Source organism: Thermobia domestica, chromosome 9 (assembly GCF_964235325.1).
Source record: "Thermobia domestica chromosome 9, izTheDome1.hap1.1, whole genome shotgun sequence".
Taxonomy (NCBI): Eukaryota; Metazoa; Arthropoda; class Insecta; order Zygentoma; family Lepismatidae; genus Thermobia; species Thermobia domestica.
The window spans coordinates 21,170,532-21,188,401 of record NC_137462.1 but is presented as its reverse complement, the minus strand read 5'-3'; the positions used below and the strand labels follow the sequence as shown (position 1 = coordinate 21,188,401).

The 17,870-nt window shown below is 33.7% G+C and overlaps 1 protein-coding gene across 4 annotated transcripts in view; it reads right to left on the bottom strand.

Moving 5' to 3' along the window:
• The window catches only part of LOC145694454 (uncharacterized), a 35,911-nt gene extending 21,134 nt beyond the window's left edge, over positions 1-14,777 (bottom strand). Inside the window, exons 1-2 of one of the 4 annotated variants that reach the window (XM_081770721.1) lie at positions 14,223-14,777; positions 10,504-11,056 (exon numbers count right to left, since the gene is read on the bottom strand). In XM_081770721.1, the coding sequence (XP_081626847.1) occupies positions 10,504-10,982 (479 nt within the window). In that variant the 5' untranslated portion in view covers positions 10,983-11,056; positions 14,223-14,777. Of the gene's footprint in view, positions 1-10,503; positions 11,057-13,981; positions 14,166-14,222 lie in introns of those variants that run through there. The other 3 variants (XM_081770722.1, XM_081770720.1, XM_081770723.1) reach the window with 3 other exon arrangements.
• Between the last annotated feature and the right edge of the window lie 3,093 nt (positions 14,778-17,870).

The following is a 17,870-nucleotide window of genomic DNA, read 5'->3' as shown; positions in this document are numbered from 1 at the left end:
TATCTTCCGTTCTTCAACAGAGTGTAGGCAAACATCAGGTTACTTTCAATACATTAAACCCTTACATCAGGTTGTCACATAGTTATGCTTGTAATGTAACGTTACAATTTAATGTAATGATATTTTTGATGGGAGAGTGTCAGAATTTTTTTTTCACCGACTGTACTTTCTATTTAAAAAAAAAAGAGAAAATCTTTCGGTTCATATAAGTTATTTAATTGTTCGTTATTTTATTCAAAAATTAACATGGAAGACGGTAAAAAATTCTTTAGGAATCATATTTTTGGGGATTCATATCTTTTTTCATATATTAACTAATTATAAATCTCACATATGCATATTTTAAATGGACGATTACAAATCTCACGGTGTCAGTACTATTCGGAAATATAGGCCGACCATTGGATGGAAGTTTTAGACTAATTAACCAATCTAAATTTTGGCACAATGTTTCGGACTTTCCTCACCCCTCTTTTGGTACCAATGTTCCTCTAAAGATCCGGTTCAATCAAGATTTTACCATTCTTTATTCGTTTTAAATACTACACCGCCAAAAAAGCTTTATTTTCATTGGTGCAGTTACCCACGCTACATATCAAGGCGCGATCATCTTCATCCTACCTCAAGCACAGGAAAAGTAGAGATGCATATTTAATCAGCTAGCAGATTGGGAGGATTTTTAGCAGAAAAGCCGAGTAAACCAGGTAATTTACATTTTAAAGTCAAAACTACACTAACCCGGAAGTAGAGGAGCTAAAATTACTAAATCTCCATAGTAAAAACAGACTAAAATTAAGTGAGTGGTAGCTGTCAACACAGGATGCCATGATGGCTGTAAACAGTTAGTTTGGACAGGTTTGGCATTTAAGTGCATTTAATTTGATGTGATAAACTCTTCAGTTGTTTTGACTCAGTAACTTCAATACAGTGATTATCCTTTCCACCCCTCCCAATATCATATAAAGTCAAGACCTGTCCGTGTAGTAACTTGTTGATGTAGATAGCAAGTGATTTTTTTCTTACTAACCCACATGGCGGTATTTTAAGTTTAGCATAGTCTCTGTAACATTTAGAATGATCGCTTGCCACGGTCTCTTCGTACAAGGCACTGAAACATTTGCTACGTCGCCGAATTAAAACTATCTTTAGGTACTAGATAATCCACAAAGTCATTACACTGAGTCTGAATAAACACTTCTAATTTTTGCCATTTTCACCAGGTGCGAATAGGACTATAAGGGCTACTGTTTTAATCCCGAATTGGGATAGCTTCCGGTAGGGATGGGCTAAATTTTTAATTCTCTAGGTTTCCTTCCCTTTTAGGGAGGGGAACCTCTCAATTAAGAGCTTTGGCATGTCCCCTTGGGACACGTTTTGTCCATTAGCTTACAGAACATCATGAGTTAATCAGGACCAATTGGTTCAGTTTTCCCTGTCCATTTCCTTCCTCTAAATTAACTAGAGCCGATTTAAACAAAAATGGTAAACTCTGATGAATTTTATTTGTGTTATATAGATAACAAAATTAATGGTAATGATGATTAGTATGTATTAGCATAATATGTCTTGTAGTTTAAGTAGTATGTGTGTATTCGTATTGTAGTAAACATTTTCTTGTAGTAGTGAGTGATTGGGAGCGTAAGATAATTAAATATGGACAGTGTGGTATTTACTATTCGATTTTGGTATTTCGTCATTAAATGAACTCATTATAATCCATATCTGAAAGTGAGAGTAATATAGTACAATAATTCAGTGTACAAGGTCACATTTCATGGTTTACAGTTCGATCAAATAGTTACTAGCGCCTTTGTGACGGAATATCAGTCGTGCATATTTTACCATTGAACCCAGTTAGTGATTTAGGTTCTACAAAATCGACCTTTATTTTCAAATTAAAACCGAGTAAACATAATTTCTGGCCCATATGAGCAGATAGTTGGATAATGTGATTTGACACTCTAATATTCTGAAAACTGCGACATTCTGCTTAGTCCAGTAATGAAAATATTTAAGTAAATAAACTATGCATAGATTCTTAACAGAAGTCAGCCAATGTGATGCTATTTCTGTTCTGAAATTACGATATTGGATTCCAAATTTTTTTCTTGTGGTTGCAGATAAATTTTCATTGTTTCTGTCAGAATTTCATCACATTCAGCAATATTATTGCGGATAGTTTATTTTTTGTGAATATATCTATATTGAGAGTTGTTTTAAAACAGCTGCGAAGTAAGATATAGGATGGTTTGTGTAGTAAAGAAGTCTTGGGTTCGAGTAATGTTTCTTGCGTGTTGGAATGAATGGATAGTCTGGGCATAGATAGAAGAAACAGGGTGTCTAAAAAGAATAGTGCGTTGTCAGAAGTTAATAAATATATGAATAAAATGATAATATAAGTGAAATACAAATGTAGTGTAGTAAAAGAGAATAGATGATATGACACCCGTATAGTGTATACATGGGCCCAGTGTATTTTAGCCATATGTTGATATATAGATGAAACGTAAATGCGCGTTGAGAATCGTTTCGAGTTATGACCTCCACGCCGAGACATCACTCGACAAGGTAGGCGAGTGATATGTCAAAATATATTATTACTTCGTAGTTGAGTATGCTATAACAGTAGTATTTATTTATAACAATCTCGTCTGAGAGCAGGGTAGGGATAGCATTATATAATGGCTAACTAACTGTAATTGCTAATCGATCATGATACCAAATAGTTGGTGTTTTGGGCTGTTGTGAATTGTGTTTTCGGTCGGTTATGAAAGAGAAGATCCTATGACTCTGAGATTTTTTTCTTCGCTACCATACAGTGTTTGTAGAGTGAATAGGACAGACGAGGCAAAGCAAATTAAATTAACCACTACTAAAATTTTAGGTTCATTTGCGTACCCGGATGTCGACCCCTGACCCTCTTAAGTATGTTCGTTTCTTTTCTTAGTTTAATTAATTGATGGAAATTAACGTCCCAGACTTTGCCATGTCTGCGCAGGGTAGCCATCGGTGATGTTTGGTCACTGAAATCACCGATTCAAAATTTAATTTATTTATTTTTTTTTTATTTTGGCAAATCACTCGTTAGGGATATCTTAGCTTTTACTCTAGTTTCATTACTATTCTGGACTTTCTTAGTTTCTGAGAGGTCGAATAATTTTTTTTTTAATTCTAAATTAGAGCCTTCTCTAACCTTCCGATGGATTCCGGGGTCTTGAATGGCGTTGACCGGATACGGTGAGTGGTGGGATTTCCGTAAAGCTTTTGTCTTTCCGAAAATCCCATCGAGGGCACAGACTCGTCTCGTCGTTGAAGATATTTGTTTTTCGGCTATTTATTTGGTAAGCCGAACCCCTTTTGGCATAAAAGAAAATATATGGTTATAGTATGTTGTATACATAAATTCGACCACTTATGTTTCGTAGTTATATTGTTCTGTCTCCTCTCGTTTTATCTATTCATTCTTCTACTCCTTCTCTAAAGGTTTTTCTTTTATTTTTCAACCTTCCCCCCCCCCTTGATTTTGAAAGTATTAGATATCAATGAATTATTGTATAATTTCAAACCGAAATGACCAGCTGAGACGTCTCGGGACACGATTCGTTTGATGAAATATGTAGGGACTGGGTTTACATTATATTTGACCCATCGCCGAAGTGAGTAACGATTCAGTACATCGTAATTTCCATTTTCATTCCTTCACCATTGTCCGTCTGGGATTCTCTTCTGATCCAGTGGTCACTTTCCATTTATTTGATTTCCGTGAATATTGTTGTAATCCTGGGCCCAAAGTTAAGATAAAAATTGTTTGGTTTATATATGTTCATGTATTTATGAATATCCTGTGTTACGTGCCTGCCATAATATTTCTTTTTTTATTTATTTATTTTATGACCTACTCTTGAAATACATGTGTAAAATCTAGTCTATAATCACGCGGTATATATATAAAAAAGGGAATTTTGTTTCTCTGTACAATGTTGCAACCTTGAATATGTTGTTGGGGTTATTGAGTTATATGTGTGCGCGTTTATTGTATATATATGTATGTGTTGAGATGTAAATATATATTAAATATGAATAGAATATTAAACGGAAATACCAAATGTTAAATTGATTGAAAGGATATATGTAAGGGCGCCGCATTTACCCCGAATGCTAATATGTTGCCGTGGTTTTTCTTTTTAAAGTAATTTCCCTGTGAATGTAGAGAGGTAGAGGTTAAGAATACCGCCGCGTAATACATATTTTGTTCCAATGAATGTAACTAGTAATTCCAAATGTAATAGTGTTACTAACATGTATGACGGAATAGCGGGAGGTCTTAAACGTAACCTAAACTCATCAACCTGTTTAATATCTGTTCGACGATGACAGGTTACTTGGAAAGTGTACCCTTACACCCTCCCCCCTTCACCTACATATCCTGAATCCGAATTAGTGGTGTTTTCCTGGATCCCAGCCATCTTTATCCTAATACTTGTGAAAATGTCGCTCCTAACTGGAATACTCTATATCAATTTTTTTTACATAATCAATTAAATAAAATGAAAGGATGTGTCCCGACAAAGAACAGGTGACTTCGATATGGTAAACTGATCAATTAGTAATCGGACCGACCCGAACGAAAATATCCTAAGTGTGATATAAATGAAATTTCGTCTTTCAGAATCTCAAGGTGGGAAAACTATTGAAAAAGTAAATGTGCGTATAAAGTTGTGTAGCATCTGCTCGATGAGCTATGCTTATGACTATATATATATAAAACTGAAACAAAGTAGAGCGAAATAGTTGGACGCTATGAATAGTGCCTAATAGTTGTGATGTTAACGCTTCGTTTGATATATGCGTCAGGACGTATAAATACTATTAAAGATCTGACTTAGAAGGTAAAGACTCATCTTTTAGTTACACATAAAAGTTTTTTTCTTTCTCCCTCGTTCATCGCTGTTAAATAAATAATGTAAGGAAAATATTTTAGTGGTTCATATTGTGAATTACAAATTTGTTTTATGATATTTAAAACGTCATATATGTGATCATATTATAAATTTTTTTCATCTATGTAAACAATATATATATATATATATACATTCATCTGCATCTAAAACGATGCCATTGTATAATCCAAACAACGAATATATATATATATATATATATATATATATATATATATATATATATATATATATATATATATGTATTTTAATGTATATGCTACTGACATATAATAACAATTTGTGCTTTGAATTTCTTTTCTTTCTTTTAAATTAATGTAATAAACGTTTGTGAAAATTGTAGTTAGATAGTTTACTTTGACTATAAACCTTAATACCTATACACTGTCCTGTGTGAATGAGTGTGTGATTGGGTGATAAATCTAGCTTAAGTTGTAGTATTGATAAAATTTTCTTTACTGTACTAATATTGGTAATGTACGTTTAATAGACTAAGATATGTGGTAGTTCACGATCAAGGTCATGAAGGACCAATACCGACTGGTTTAAATCTGCTCTGGGAGAGAAGCTAACATAGCAGGATGAGCCTGAATACGACGTTTTCCTTCAGATACATCGAAATTTATATCGACGCATAAAATATGAATATTACATTGATAACTTTGATTATTTTTTTTTCTTGGCTAATTTATATGTGTGGTCGATTTCAAAGTCTGAACTTCGAAGAATGGATATTAGTTGAGTACTTCGGAAACAGTGGATGAATTATTAAAATTAAACTTTTTCACCGATCGGGGCTAGATTGGGATAACCCAGTAGTCGTGGTTATCTGGATCTAGGTCTGAGCTGTATGTATAAACATGTGTCTATATCTGATTAACTTAGTACTAAATCCTTACCCAATAGCACTTGAAGACAAATTCAGTTCAATAACCATCCATTTCCCTTTGCTACATTTTGCAATGACATCCAGTAATATTTGTTTTCCTTTCCTTCTCTTACTTTGTTACCTCCTTCCCTTATTCCTTTCCTCTTCTTTCCTACCTCTTTCTCCTACTCTCCTTTTTTTCTTTTTCTTCTCCTATTTCTAACAAAACTGAAAACGAGGCCGTGGCTGGGAGTGGTCGGTATTAACACGGTCTATAAATTGTTTGGATAGTTTTTTTTTCTTCGGAAGTCCGATATGAAATTTAACCAGAAAATGAGCAATATAGGGAAGGAATAGTAATAATGTGATTTAGTCATGGTTTAACCTAGTCATAAACCTTTTATGTTTTTTTTTCTTTCCTTCCGCTAGCGACACCACCTCCCATCCACGCGAAGTTTATTTTATTGTATTATTTTTTTTCTTCATTTGGCTCGTTTACATGCTATTCACGCCATATTTGATTTTCTATTTGCAAATAAAAATAAATAAGAATTCAGTTTTACTAAGAGAAACAAGTCCGACTGCGCGCAGTACTAACTGGAAACAGGAAGAGCGTATATAATTGTCTACTTCTCATGACAGATTGTATCACATACACAGACATTATATACTGTATATATATATATATATATATATATATATATATATATATATATATGTTTATATATATATATATATCAATCATGTATTCGGAAATCTGAATAGCAGTTTCTCAAGAAACCTTCAGAAATGTACACCATAATTAGGCAAGTTTCAATATGGTTCGTAACCCACGGAAGCAGGAGCGCGTATCATTCAAAACCTCGTCGTTGCTAAAGCAAAAGTAATCAATTCAATTCGAAAACACAAGTGATCTTATGCTTTAATATACAATATCTAAAACAGAAGTTAGCAGGAAAGTTCTTACGTAATAAGTATGAAAAAAATTCAAGTATCGAACATTAAGCGGGCAAACCAAAGTAAAAAAAAAAAAAAAGCAGCTTTGCCTTGTTGATCAGACACGAAGCTTTATAAAGTTATGTGGTGGTTTTTGATCCCCAAGTCTGCAAAAAGTTATATCATAAGATATGTAATTAGGTTTATGCGATTAAAGGCGAGATTACTGTTTTTGATCAGTACAGTAATGGATAATACAGAATAACCGGAAAGATATCTAAATAAGACGCGCTCCTGTACCCTAAATTAGATCAAAATTTACCTCATAGGATGTATGCACGAACCCAATGATGAAATGTTGTATTGTGTGTAGTGATAAAGCATTATTAATAAGACAGAAAGTCTTAAACAAGGAGTCAAAGATAATCTAAGAAAATTTGTCAGCACTTAGCACATACGAACATTTTTTAAATACATCGACAGTGCTGATAAGATTATGGAGAAAATAACAAAAACTGTTCCATGAGCATATTTGCAAGTGATTTACTCCCGAAAATAGCATTAGCATATCTACTACATTAAAAGTATATGAATATATCTCGTTTGAAATTGGATGTACAGTTACCATAAAACCAACACTACTACAATTGGTATATGTGTATATTTAAAATACGTTTTTGACGTATACCAAAAATGTTGATCTATTATACTTAAACACCTGTAAATAGTAAATTCATCCGAAACAAACCACAGCAATGTAAATGCTTGTTACTTATGCATGGGACTTAATAAACTAACTTTAGTTATTTTCTCATAGAATTGTTACAACGAATTGAAAGAAAAAATTTAATGCAAAAAAATTCCTGATACATATACCAAGTATTGTATAGAGCCAGGAAGAATGTAATTCCACATTTATTACGTAAATAACAATTGCATTCCTTAACAAAGATGTGTTAGTGTAGCAGTAATTACTTCTCGCAGCTGGAAAGTATAAATTTAGTATTGTATTAGTATTAAACACTCTTATATTTTAATATCAGTCAGACATACCGGAAAACTGTCAACCATATTTAAGATTTAAATTTTAAAAAACAAAAATTCGCAACTCTGGTCGTAATAAAAGTTTAGTAAAGAATATCCCAACGAAGCTCTGTGCGACTACAGAAGTTTAGTCAAATAAATTATTAATTTGACATTGTGCGCAGTATACCTAAAAATCCATGACACTCTTTAGTCTTTTAAGTCTATATATATATCTTCGGAAATACGTAAGCTTCCATGTCATAAAGGGTTCCGGATTATGTAGGTCGTATCCTGTTACGAGACGGTGGGCATCAATAAAAACTTCACCACGATCCATTAAGACCACTATCTACTTGAATCCCTTAGAACTATTTATTACTTATCGCTCATCGCAATGACCCTCACCTACTCTGGTCAACGTCTAAGCAATACTTGCTGAAAATTCGCTTATATGTTAACACTTCTTACATGAGTTTTATATAATTAAATCAAATATCTAATTGAATTAAATTCTGCATAGTGAAGGAAAGAAAACACAAAGAGCGCTGACATTTTGTTGATAATCAGAGTCTAAATTCCTAAGGTTAATCACACAAACGTTTTCCCTCCTCCACAGAAAAGTAAATTAGACCTCCATTATGACATATGCAGGACTAAATATTGGTTATATCTAGCCTACACGGAAGAGAGACAAAATTGGCTGAAGCGAAGTTTTAGTGATGCTAAAACAAAGAAATCATTTCCTGAACAAATCAGACACTGCAGTTGAAAGGATTAGATATTTTCATTTTTCGTTTTTTACTCTTTTCAATCTCCCAGCTTCTATCAAAAGTCCACTGTTTTATTTCCCGCGCAAGGCACTGACTTCAGGTACCTAGTTAATTGTAACCTTTGCCACGAAAAATGTCTGCACATAATCCTAATATATCTCGTATGATTTCAGCTAGAGAGAACTGACATTCTTTCGGCGTACAGAGAACAAAAACAAACACTGTGTTCTCTGATTACGCATTAATCTACTTGTAGTAAACAACCGTGTAACTGTCACTGAAGGAACAACAAACATTCTTTAAAATACAATTCAGTACTTCGATTGAAGACCTCAAATTTGAGTTATTCAATTTGTTACTGTCAAACAGCAAAGAAATTAATAATTATACTATAAACGGATTATAGCACACGTTATCCTAAAAGATTGTTTGCCTTCCATTTCATTAAACGATTACAAACCACCATTTACATTTTTTTTAAAATTAAACGGTGATGTCACGTATTACCATTAAACAAGAAGCAAAGAGCCTTGAAGTTAAAACTTGATTATACTTCGTTATAGACCGAAAATTGCTGTCTTCACGTAAGTAAAGCGAAGTATTGAAGAAATCTAATCATTTGGAAAAATCGAAGAAGAAGAAGAGTTAAATAAATAAATCATAACTGTCTTTTTGTTTTAGAGCTGTCGATTTTAATAGAATTTTAGTTTCCACCTTTATTTCTTTGTTGAGCAGTTTGCTTGCCAACATTTATTTGGAACATATTAGTTTTTAAATTTAACGTCCCGCGGATATCTGCCCGGGTTAAGGGAGAGGAAAAGGATGAGATACATGACAATGATGGAATGAGGAAAGCGGGAAGCAAGCAAGAACTCCAGGAAACTCAAGGAAATGGAGTCTAAACAAAAAGTCTACCTGTCGGATTTCGGATTGAACGAGGGCTTCCGTGCCGGATATTACTACACCGGTAAGGACAATAACATTGTCAGTGTTTGAAAATACACGATATCGTCCTTTAAAATAAAATATTATTTTTTCGATAAACGTCACACTAAAACAGCAAGAAGAAAACTTTTATGTGTAATTATCACTGATAATACAAAGTGATATGATGTGACCGGGCATCATAAACTTTTGAGACACGAACCTTCACCAGTGAAGTTAGTTAAGACATATTAACGTAAACTGTGTAGAAAAGCTGAATTACTGGTTGGTCTAGCAGGAGTTCGTTCGTGATATGGCATACATTAATATTAGAACAATCGCAATAAGTGAAAGGGGTCCACAACGTTATGAGCAAAAAAGGCATTTTTACGAGCTATCCGTATTTGGCATTCTAATTTAGTAGGTTGATCTATATATAAAATAATGTCATAGCTTGAAAACCGATAAATAAATGAATACAAAAATATAAGATTTTGTATCATGAAAATATATTAAGTGAGAGGGGAAAATTCTAGATACGCCAGTTTGGCACTGCTCCCTATAATAAAAACATATTACTAAATTTTCTGCCCACAAAGTAAACATACTTAATATCGCACTTATTATTTCAGAAGAGTTGTCTTAAGTAGTCTTGAGACTTGACAGCAAATCGTATTTTGTTTAAAATATCACTGAGCGAGCGTCTTACTTGCGAGCACCTGTTAATAAGAAGAATGCTCTTGGCATGCACAAAAGCGTGTCAGTATTCCACGGTAACACTAAAGACTTGGTGTACGAAAGGGTTTTATAACAATTTACTGTTACGTCTTGATACTTATCTTACTGCAGACGTGTATAACAACTTACAAAGGTAAGCTAGAGGTTGGAAACTTTTGTGTTAAATTATTTGAGATTCCAATAACATAATTTAAGGTAAACGAAAAAAGAATATTTAACAAATTATCGAAGTATATATTTACACAAAACACAACCCTGATGAAATAAGAGCGTTCAAACATACCTGAGGGCCTGAGAATTGCCACTTGTTTCTCCCTTGTGATAATTTTGAACGTCCTCTTTGTGATCGTTCTTATCTTCAATAGTGAAATATATCTGACTGCTTGACTCTTCTGTGTTCTGTGTAAAATCGGAGGATTTTGGCTTGATGTTATTGTCAAAACGTTTGGCATTTAAAAGTACATCAGCTGTTGATAAACGCTTAACCAAACATATTGCTTTCGATGTTAGTTTCCAATCTGATATTGTTTCTTCCTCATTACTTTCTGAAGCGATATTCTTCCCTTCCGTTGCATGTTTTCGTTCCTTACATTCCAAACTCATAGTAAGAGGATCGTTATAGTCATAAGTGTTATTAATACATAGTTTATAGTTACATTCTTCAAATAACTCGTTTTCTGCTTTCATTTCAACTTTAATAGGAACGTTTTCTGTTTTAATTTCAACCTTATTAAAAGCAAATCTGAAGTCATGAAAAGCCATTTTGCAAACACTAAAACTGTTCAAGGTTGAGATTTGAAACCCTCAGCAATTAATGCTCAGGAAAGACAACAAATCTGAAAATAAAATTATTATTAGTTTTAACTAAATTTATGAGCGGGACAGGAGAAGACATCGCTAAGTGCCACTGTAGGTGAAATTAAGTTAGTGGGTGGAATAGCTTGGGATCGGACTAGGGAGGTAAAGCTAGCGAAACCAGTGTTTTACAGTATACGAAATTTTACTTGTATTCATACCAAACTTTCGGTATGTCTAAATACTGAAAATATAGCACCATACCGAAATATCGGTCAATATTTTTATATTTTATATTTTTTCTTTATATTCTCTCTAGTTGAAGCAAAATCTAATCTACTTTCTTCTACAATTTTATAAACAACTATACTATCTTCCTAGTACATTATTGTATTTTTGTTATAGATAAGTCCATTATATCGAAGTACGATTCTCTTTTTTCTGTCTCATGTGCTGCGGATTCCACGTTAATCAGTAGGTCCACATCTCATATAGCCTCGCTGCTAAAACGGACGCTAAACTAAAATCAACTCAACTCTCGTATTTCTGTTTTCCTTAAAACCTTAAAATTACCAATTACCAACTACCGATTACCAGTGATTTATCAGGACAGAAAACGCTAAAACGAAAATTTCGCCTGGTACATTACTATCTTACATTTTTTAAATAAATTAAAAAATACAATGTTATAAAAAATTCCACTAAAACTAGATAACATTTTTAAGATGTAATACTATAATATTTTAAAGAAAGATATACATGTGCTCTCCAGCCTTTTCTTTGCTCAAATACATGTACCGTTAGCACTTATTAGTTAAATTTACTTTGTCGTTGTTGACTTTTATCTTCTACTAACTTACTGTATTTTTGCTTGATTGGTTGTTTAGTATTTAGCGCCCATTTTAGTACTTAAGTTAAACGAAACACGGACCTACTGGTTAATGATGGAACATAAAGCATGAGACCTTATCAGAAATCAATCGAAGTTTCGCGAAGAAGGCGTACAGGATAAATACAGAGGATGTAGAGAGCACTTATATAAGGATATAATGAGGCATTTACCCACTTAATCTTTGTATAATCCAGCGCATATTTACCTTTGTTATGTAATGATATTTCTAGATAATTAAAACTTTAAAATGAATATCAGCAGACCTTAACACCGAACAGTTCTATTGGTATATGTGTTAACGACGAAGTACATTTTTTTTGGAAATTCATATAAAAGATAAAAGTGAGAGAATTATGGTATCTCTGTAACTAACCAATTCAAAAATATATATATTTTATTAAAATAAATGACGGTTCACACTAATCGACTTGGATGGTTATCTTTTTTATTGGGATGCAGAAAAGATTTTTTTTTTTTTTTTTTACCCTACAAATAAACGATAGCACATTCTTTCTTTCCTCTTTTATAAATATTGGTTTGAGTCAGACATGACTTTTGGAACATAGTTGCCAATCTCCTTCTCAACTATCAAATAAGTTTCTTCTTGTACGAGAGTGAATATTTCATAACGGAACTACGAAATCTACCTGATTTTCCCGGTAGGATTCAAATACGGTTACCAGTGCTTTTGCAGTATTTCTTTCACTCTCAAAAATAAATCTTCTGAACTGTTCATTTAGTGAAAGTGCAGTAATTTCTTTAATGTGTGTTCCTTTTGAATCTGTGAAAATCATTTGCAACCGACTGGTTATGAAAAGGTTTAACACATCCGAAAAATTTCCGAAGAATACAATTACTAGCCTGATCTCAGGAAAGCACATTTTACACAAAATTCCACCACATAAGTCAGTCTGTAGTGACCTCGCTTTAAATTTTAACATTTATGGAAATATTTCACATCATAAATCGATACAATGTAGTGGACTGAAAATGCTAATAATGCTTTTTTTTTTTTTTTTAAAAAAAGGGTAAATAAATCAAGTATATTAAGTAGAATATAATGCACATGCTTTCTTTTTGGATGCCTTTCGTTAACCTTTCATTTATTTATTATTTATTTTTTTTTAATTTTTATGCAACACATAAAGCACTTTCCAATACTGCAATATTCTACCAATATAAAATATGATATAATAAATTAAAGAAGAAACTTCAAGCTTTTCACCGATAATCATATATAGCTTTTGCACTTTTAAGATTCGAGATAAAATTGTTTTAATGTTAAAGGTTACTGTTTAGGTGAAGGGAGTCAAATGTTTAGATTCTAACCAAACCTAACATTAGCAGAAATTAGCAAAACTGCAACTCTTTAATCCGATTCTAAAAAAGGGCTGTACCTCCGTCAACTAACATCAGTGTAGTGTAAAAGGCGAGCATTGTGGGGAATGCTTATGTCTCATGTTTCCACTATTATCGATTATCCCCAAACCTAGAGTCGCTGATGCCCCTCCTCCTATGGATGAATACACGAGCTCCACCAGATTCGCACTGCCTGACTAAGTTTCATAACATTCGTGCTGATTGGTGCCACTACCTACAAGTTCGTTTGTGTACTTTGCATTGAAACTCTTTTTAGGGTGCAGTTTTATTATATGGATCCACAAATTGTAAAATGTACGGAAAAATTTGGCATCTTTTTAGTTTGCCCATTTTATGTGGAGAACAGAATCCAACGTACCCTGCAGGGCTTGTAACTTGTTCCCACTCCTACTGCTACCCCTACTCCTACTGCTATTGCTACTTATACTATGGATCCGTATATTAAAACTGCACGCGTTTTAGTACAAGTTTGTTACTGTGTCCTGAATTGTAACTCTTCTTTTTTTCTTTTTCTTGATTGAACCAAACATTTACATTAAATCGAGAGAAAATTTGTATTTTTAACAATTATTTCTAGTGGGTCCGTGAATTTGATCTATGCTAAGAGCTAAGTAGGCTATTGTCATGTAGCACAGCGAAAAAAATTCTGGATGATAATGAGATATAAGAAATATTAGGAGTAAGAAATACTTACATCAAACACTAACTTGATTTATAAATGTAAATATATTGAAGTTTGCACATTGTGAATTTATGATTTATATAAGCTCACGCAAATTGTAATATTTTTTTTCGGGTTAATTTTAAAATGCCCGCTCCATCTGATATACTCACTCAGAAAAGAGAAATTACAATATACTGATTTTATGAAAATGTGTAAGAACTTCCATAACCTAGAGTTAACCTGTTTCTACCTCTACGGTACTTGTCCCTACCTTACTTTACTCTACCCTTTTCCTACTCAACTATATCCTTTCAATGCGGTCCTACTTTTCGATGCGCATCTGGAGCGTGTATTGTGAAGTTTGCCGTAAAAATATTTTATATATAACTCACAAAATGGATTTTTGAAATTAAAATAAATTGTCCACATGCTAATAGTTCGTATGACAGGGTGTTATTAACTTACACTAAACACATTCCCATATTCACACCTCTTTTCCTCCATTATGTTCTTGTGAACGCAACCTCCTACACAAGTTGTAAACGAACGTACGAAGCGGCCGTAAGAGCCACTTAGTGGTCTTCTATTACACTAAAAATTGTTAAGCACTGAGAAAATTGTACTAAATAGAAAAAGGCTGACACTAAAATAAAAACGTGCCCATGCTCTAGCAAGTCTAGTGAGTAGTGATGGGCAGTGGGAATATTGCCGATGGGAAGGAAAATAGAAAATGGGAATATTCACGGGTTTTTTCCCTTGCATATAAATTCATGGGTAGGAATTTATTTCCATTTCTTTATTTTTATCTTCCAAATTATAAGAACCATACGACTAATTACTTTATTTTCATTTATTATGATTTACTTCTAGGTTTTAAATAATTTGGAGGTTAAAAAATTTAAATTTCGTTGACTGTACTTTATATAACTAATAATATGATTTTTTAAGTTCCATTTCCATTTGCATTAAAAAGTAGCAAAATACCAATTTACAAACGATAAAAAAAAAGTTTTGTGAAGTAATGTGAAGTAATGTAGAAATTATGTAGAAATAGATATGAAGTACTATTTATAAACCCGGAACCACCGTTAGTAATAGACGTCGGTCTCCTCTCTGACTCGAATTCCTGAAGAGGTACTCGGACTCGGACTTCTCTTACATGTGAATTAACACATGGAAATTTCAAGAAATGGGTAGGAAAACTCCTGTATGGCAATGTTACTTGCAAAGTTTAAAGATAAATCAGTATCTTGCAAATATTGTGAACACAAATATTTATGCGCAAATTTTGATAAAATGCCTCCTGGCAGTTTCCCAACCTAATTTGTTTATAACATTTAAAAATGGAATATGTTTATACTTTTATACATTTATACAATAAAAATTGAATACATTTATGCGTATTCTCTGGATATAATAAAATATTAATAAAATAACATAATACCGATCAAAATATACATTTTAAAGACTCCTCTGGGGGCAACAGTAATAATATACTGTGATATAGAAACGAATTTAACTTTGAAATCGAATATAGTAATAAAATGCATTTTTTTTGTGATTCTACATAAATTCCCGAAAAATTCCGTTTTGCGAATCTTCCCGGGAATATTCCTGAAAAATATCTTCCAGGGAATTTACCCATCACTAAGCAAGACCAAGATTGTGCTGGTCGAAAACCCGAAATCGGGTCGTGTTGGATAAAATTGTAATAAAGTAAAAGAATTGTAAAAATGTATGTCGCCGGGGATGTCCATACACTAGAACATTGTATTAAACGAAAAATTGCCCGAAACAAGGCTTGTAGAAGACAAACACATAGCAAAAGAATGGAGCCCGAGATGAACCATCCTCCCCCGACAACAGGTACGGCCGAACTCCTTTTCTTCCATTATTTTTAGTGAAATTCCACTCACAAGGTTGCCAAAAAGGCGTTGAGAAAAGTAGGTATGGTAATTTAAATTGTAGCACATAAAAAATTTAAACTCGCCTTATCCGAAAACGTCGTTCCGGTTATGCTTTCACAAAAATCTGTGGATTTTAAATGATTGTTAAGGAAGTGAAATATTTATAAGGGTAGTCCTATTATTACAAACTAAAACCTAAATTTTGCGTTTCGTTGACGCATACCGTTAAGGAAAATTGCTCTTATATGTATTCACTGCCAAAGGGCTTTGCTCTTGATCGTGCCTCTAAAATTTTGGTTTGTGTTATGAAGCGAAATAAATGCTAATCAGAGTAAAGTTCAATCAGGCTTTATTTCCATTTAAAGTATTTTAGAACAAATTTTCACTTCGTAAAGATTTTGTTATGTTTATGTTGGGGGATATTACGTAACATTTACAAAATTCTGTTTATAACAACGCCCGTAATTTAATAGTGGATTGCGTAAAAGTATGTGAAAAATTGCGATAATCTGCATAGCAGTTATTATGACACTTCGCTTTCCTACGAGTTCCGTTGTGCAACTGTACTTAGGATTTGTGATGAATGACGGAGTGCCAGTCAGGAGTTAGGAAAGCCATGGTTCGGTCGATAAGACAGGGTGTCCACAAAGGGGGCCAATGACGCAAACTGCGTTATTGCAATATTTGGGGGGTTAAAAAGCTATATAAATATGTTTTAGGGGGTGTAAAAATTACTCGAAAAGATTTTTTTCATAGAAGAACACCTACGGATAGACAATTGGGGGGTGCGTCATTGACATAAGGGGGGCCACTGGATTAGGTTAGATTAGCGTGATGCTGCTGTAGCCGCATAGCAAAGCAATGAACAACCAGGATCGGATTTTAGTGGTAAATGAATCATAAGTATTTTTAAGTTCCGGAATATGTTTAAGCAATTTCAATCATAACCAATGGTTAATCCATGCAAAGTGATAGGGAAAAGAAAAATTGCCGCTCGACCTTTTCAAAAAATCTAATGTTTTAATAAATGTTTAACCTATATCAGGGTACTTCAAAACCAGAATTAACTATTTTTTACAACATCGTATGGCGACGCAGCTTCTGCCGGCATTTTACGATTTTTTCGATTTTAGGCTTTTACGTTGTTGTTGTTTTTTTTGAATATCTCAGCATGTATTTGTCCAACGAAATTGAAAATTGCTTGACGTCTCCAACTCGTGCAGAGCTAAAACTTTCAACTTTTAACATTTTTGCCTAAAACTAGTTGAAGGGTATGAAACCAGGCCTACATTAGCAACATTTTTGGACATTGAAAATATGTTTGGGAAGAGGAAACAACTGATATAGAGGTCTGAATTCGTGCATTTAGTCCGGGGTAGTGTTCTCAACTGGTCGGGTCGAGTTGAAGACCGACCCGAGTGACCCGACCCGTGATCCGATCCGATTGACCTGACCCGGCAACCCGACCCGAGCTGACCGGACCCGACCTGACCCGACCCGTTTGAGAGCACTATGGTCATGACACTGGGTGAACGCCAAAATGCACTTCCATTGGGAATTAAACCCGGACCACGTGCACCAAGTTTTACACGTTAACCACTAGCTAGATCAAGCGGGGGATTTGTATATGCATCTTAATGAATATTTGGCACTTTTGAGGTTTGTTTATTTCTTTTTATTACTGATACCAATGTCCGACGTGGGATAATTTTTTATATTTTTTATTTATTTAATTTTTGCTTTAGTTCTATGTGACGAAATTTTTAATCAAGGTCAGTGTTCTCACCTGCTCGGACGGCAGGGGGTCTTCTCGGAAGGCAGTAGCAAGAGTCTCTTGGCGGAGACAAAAGGAAATCGTTTAACTACAATGATAAGGGTTTAGGAAACGGGAGAACACCTGTAATTTTTTCCAAGCCTTCAACTTTCATTCCAAAATAGGTTCTTATGATTCCGGGACCCGCGCCACTTTGATTTTTCTTTCTCGGTAATTAAAACGTATTTTACAGTATATA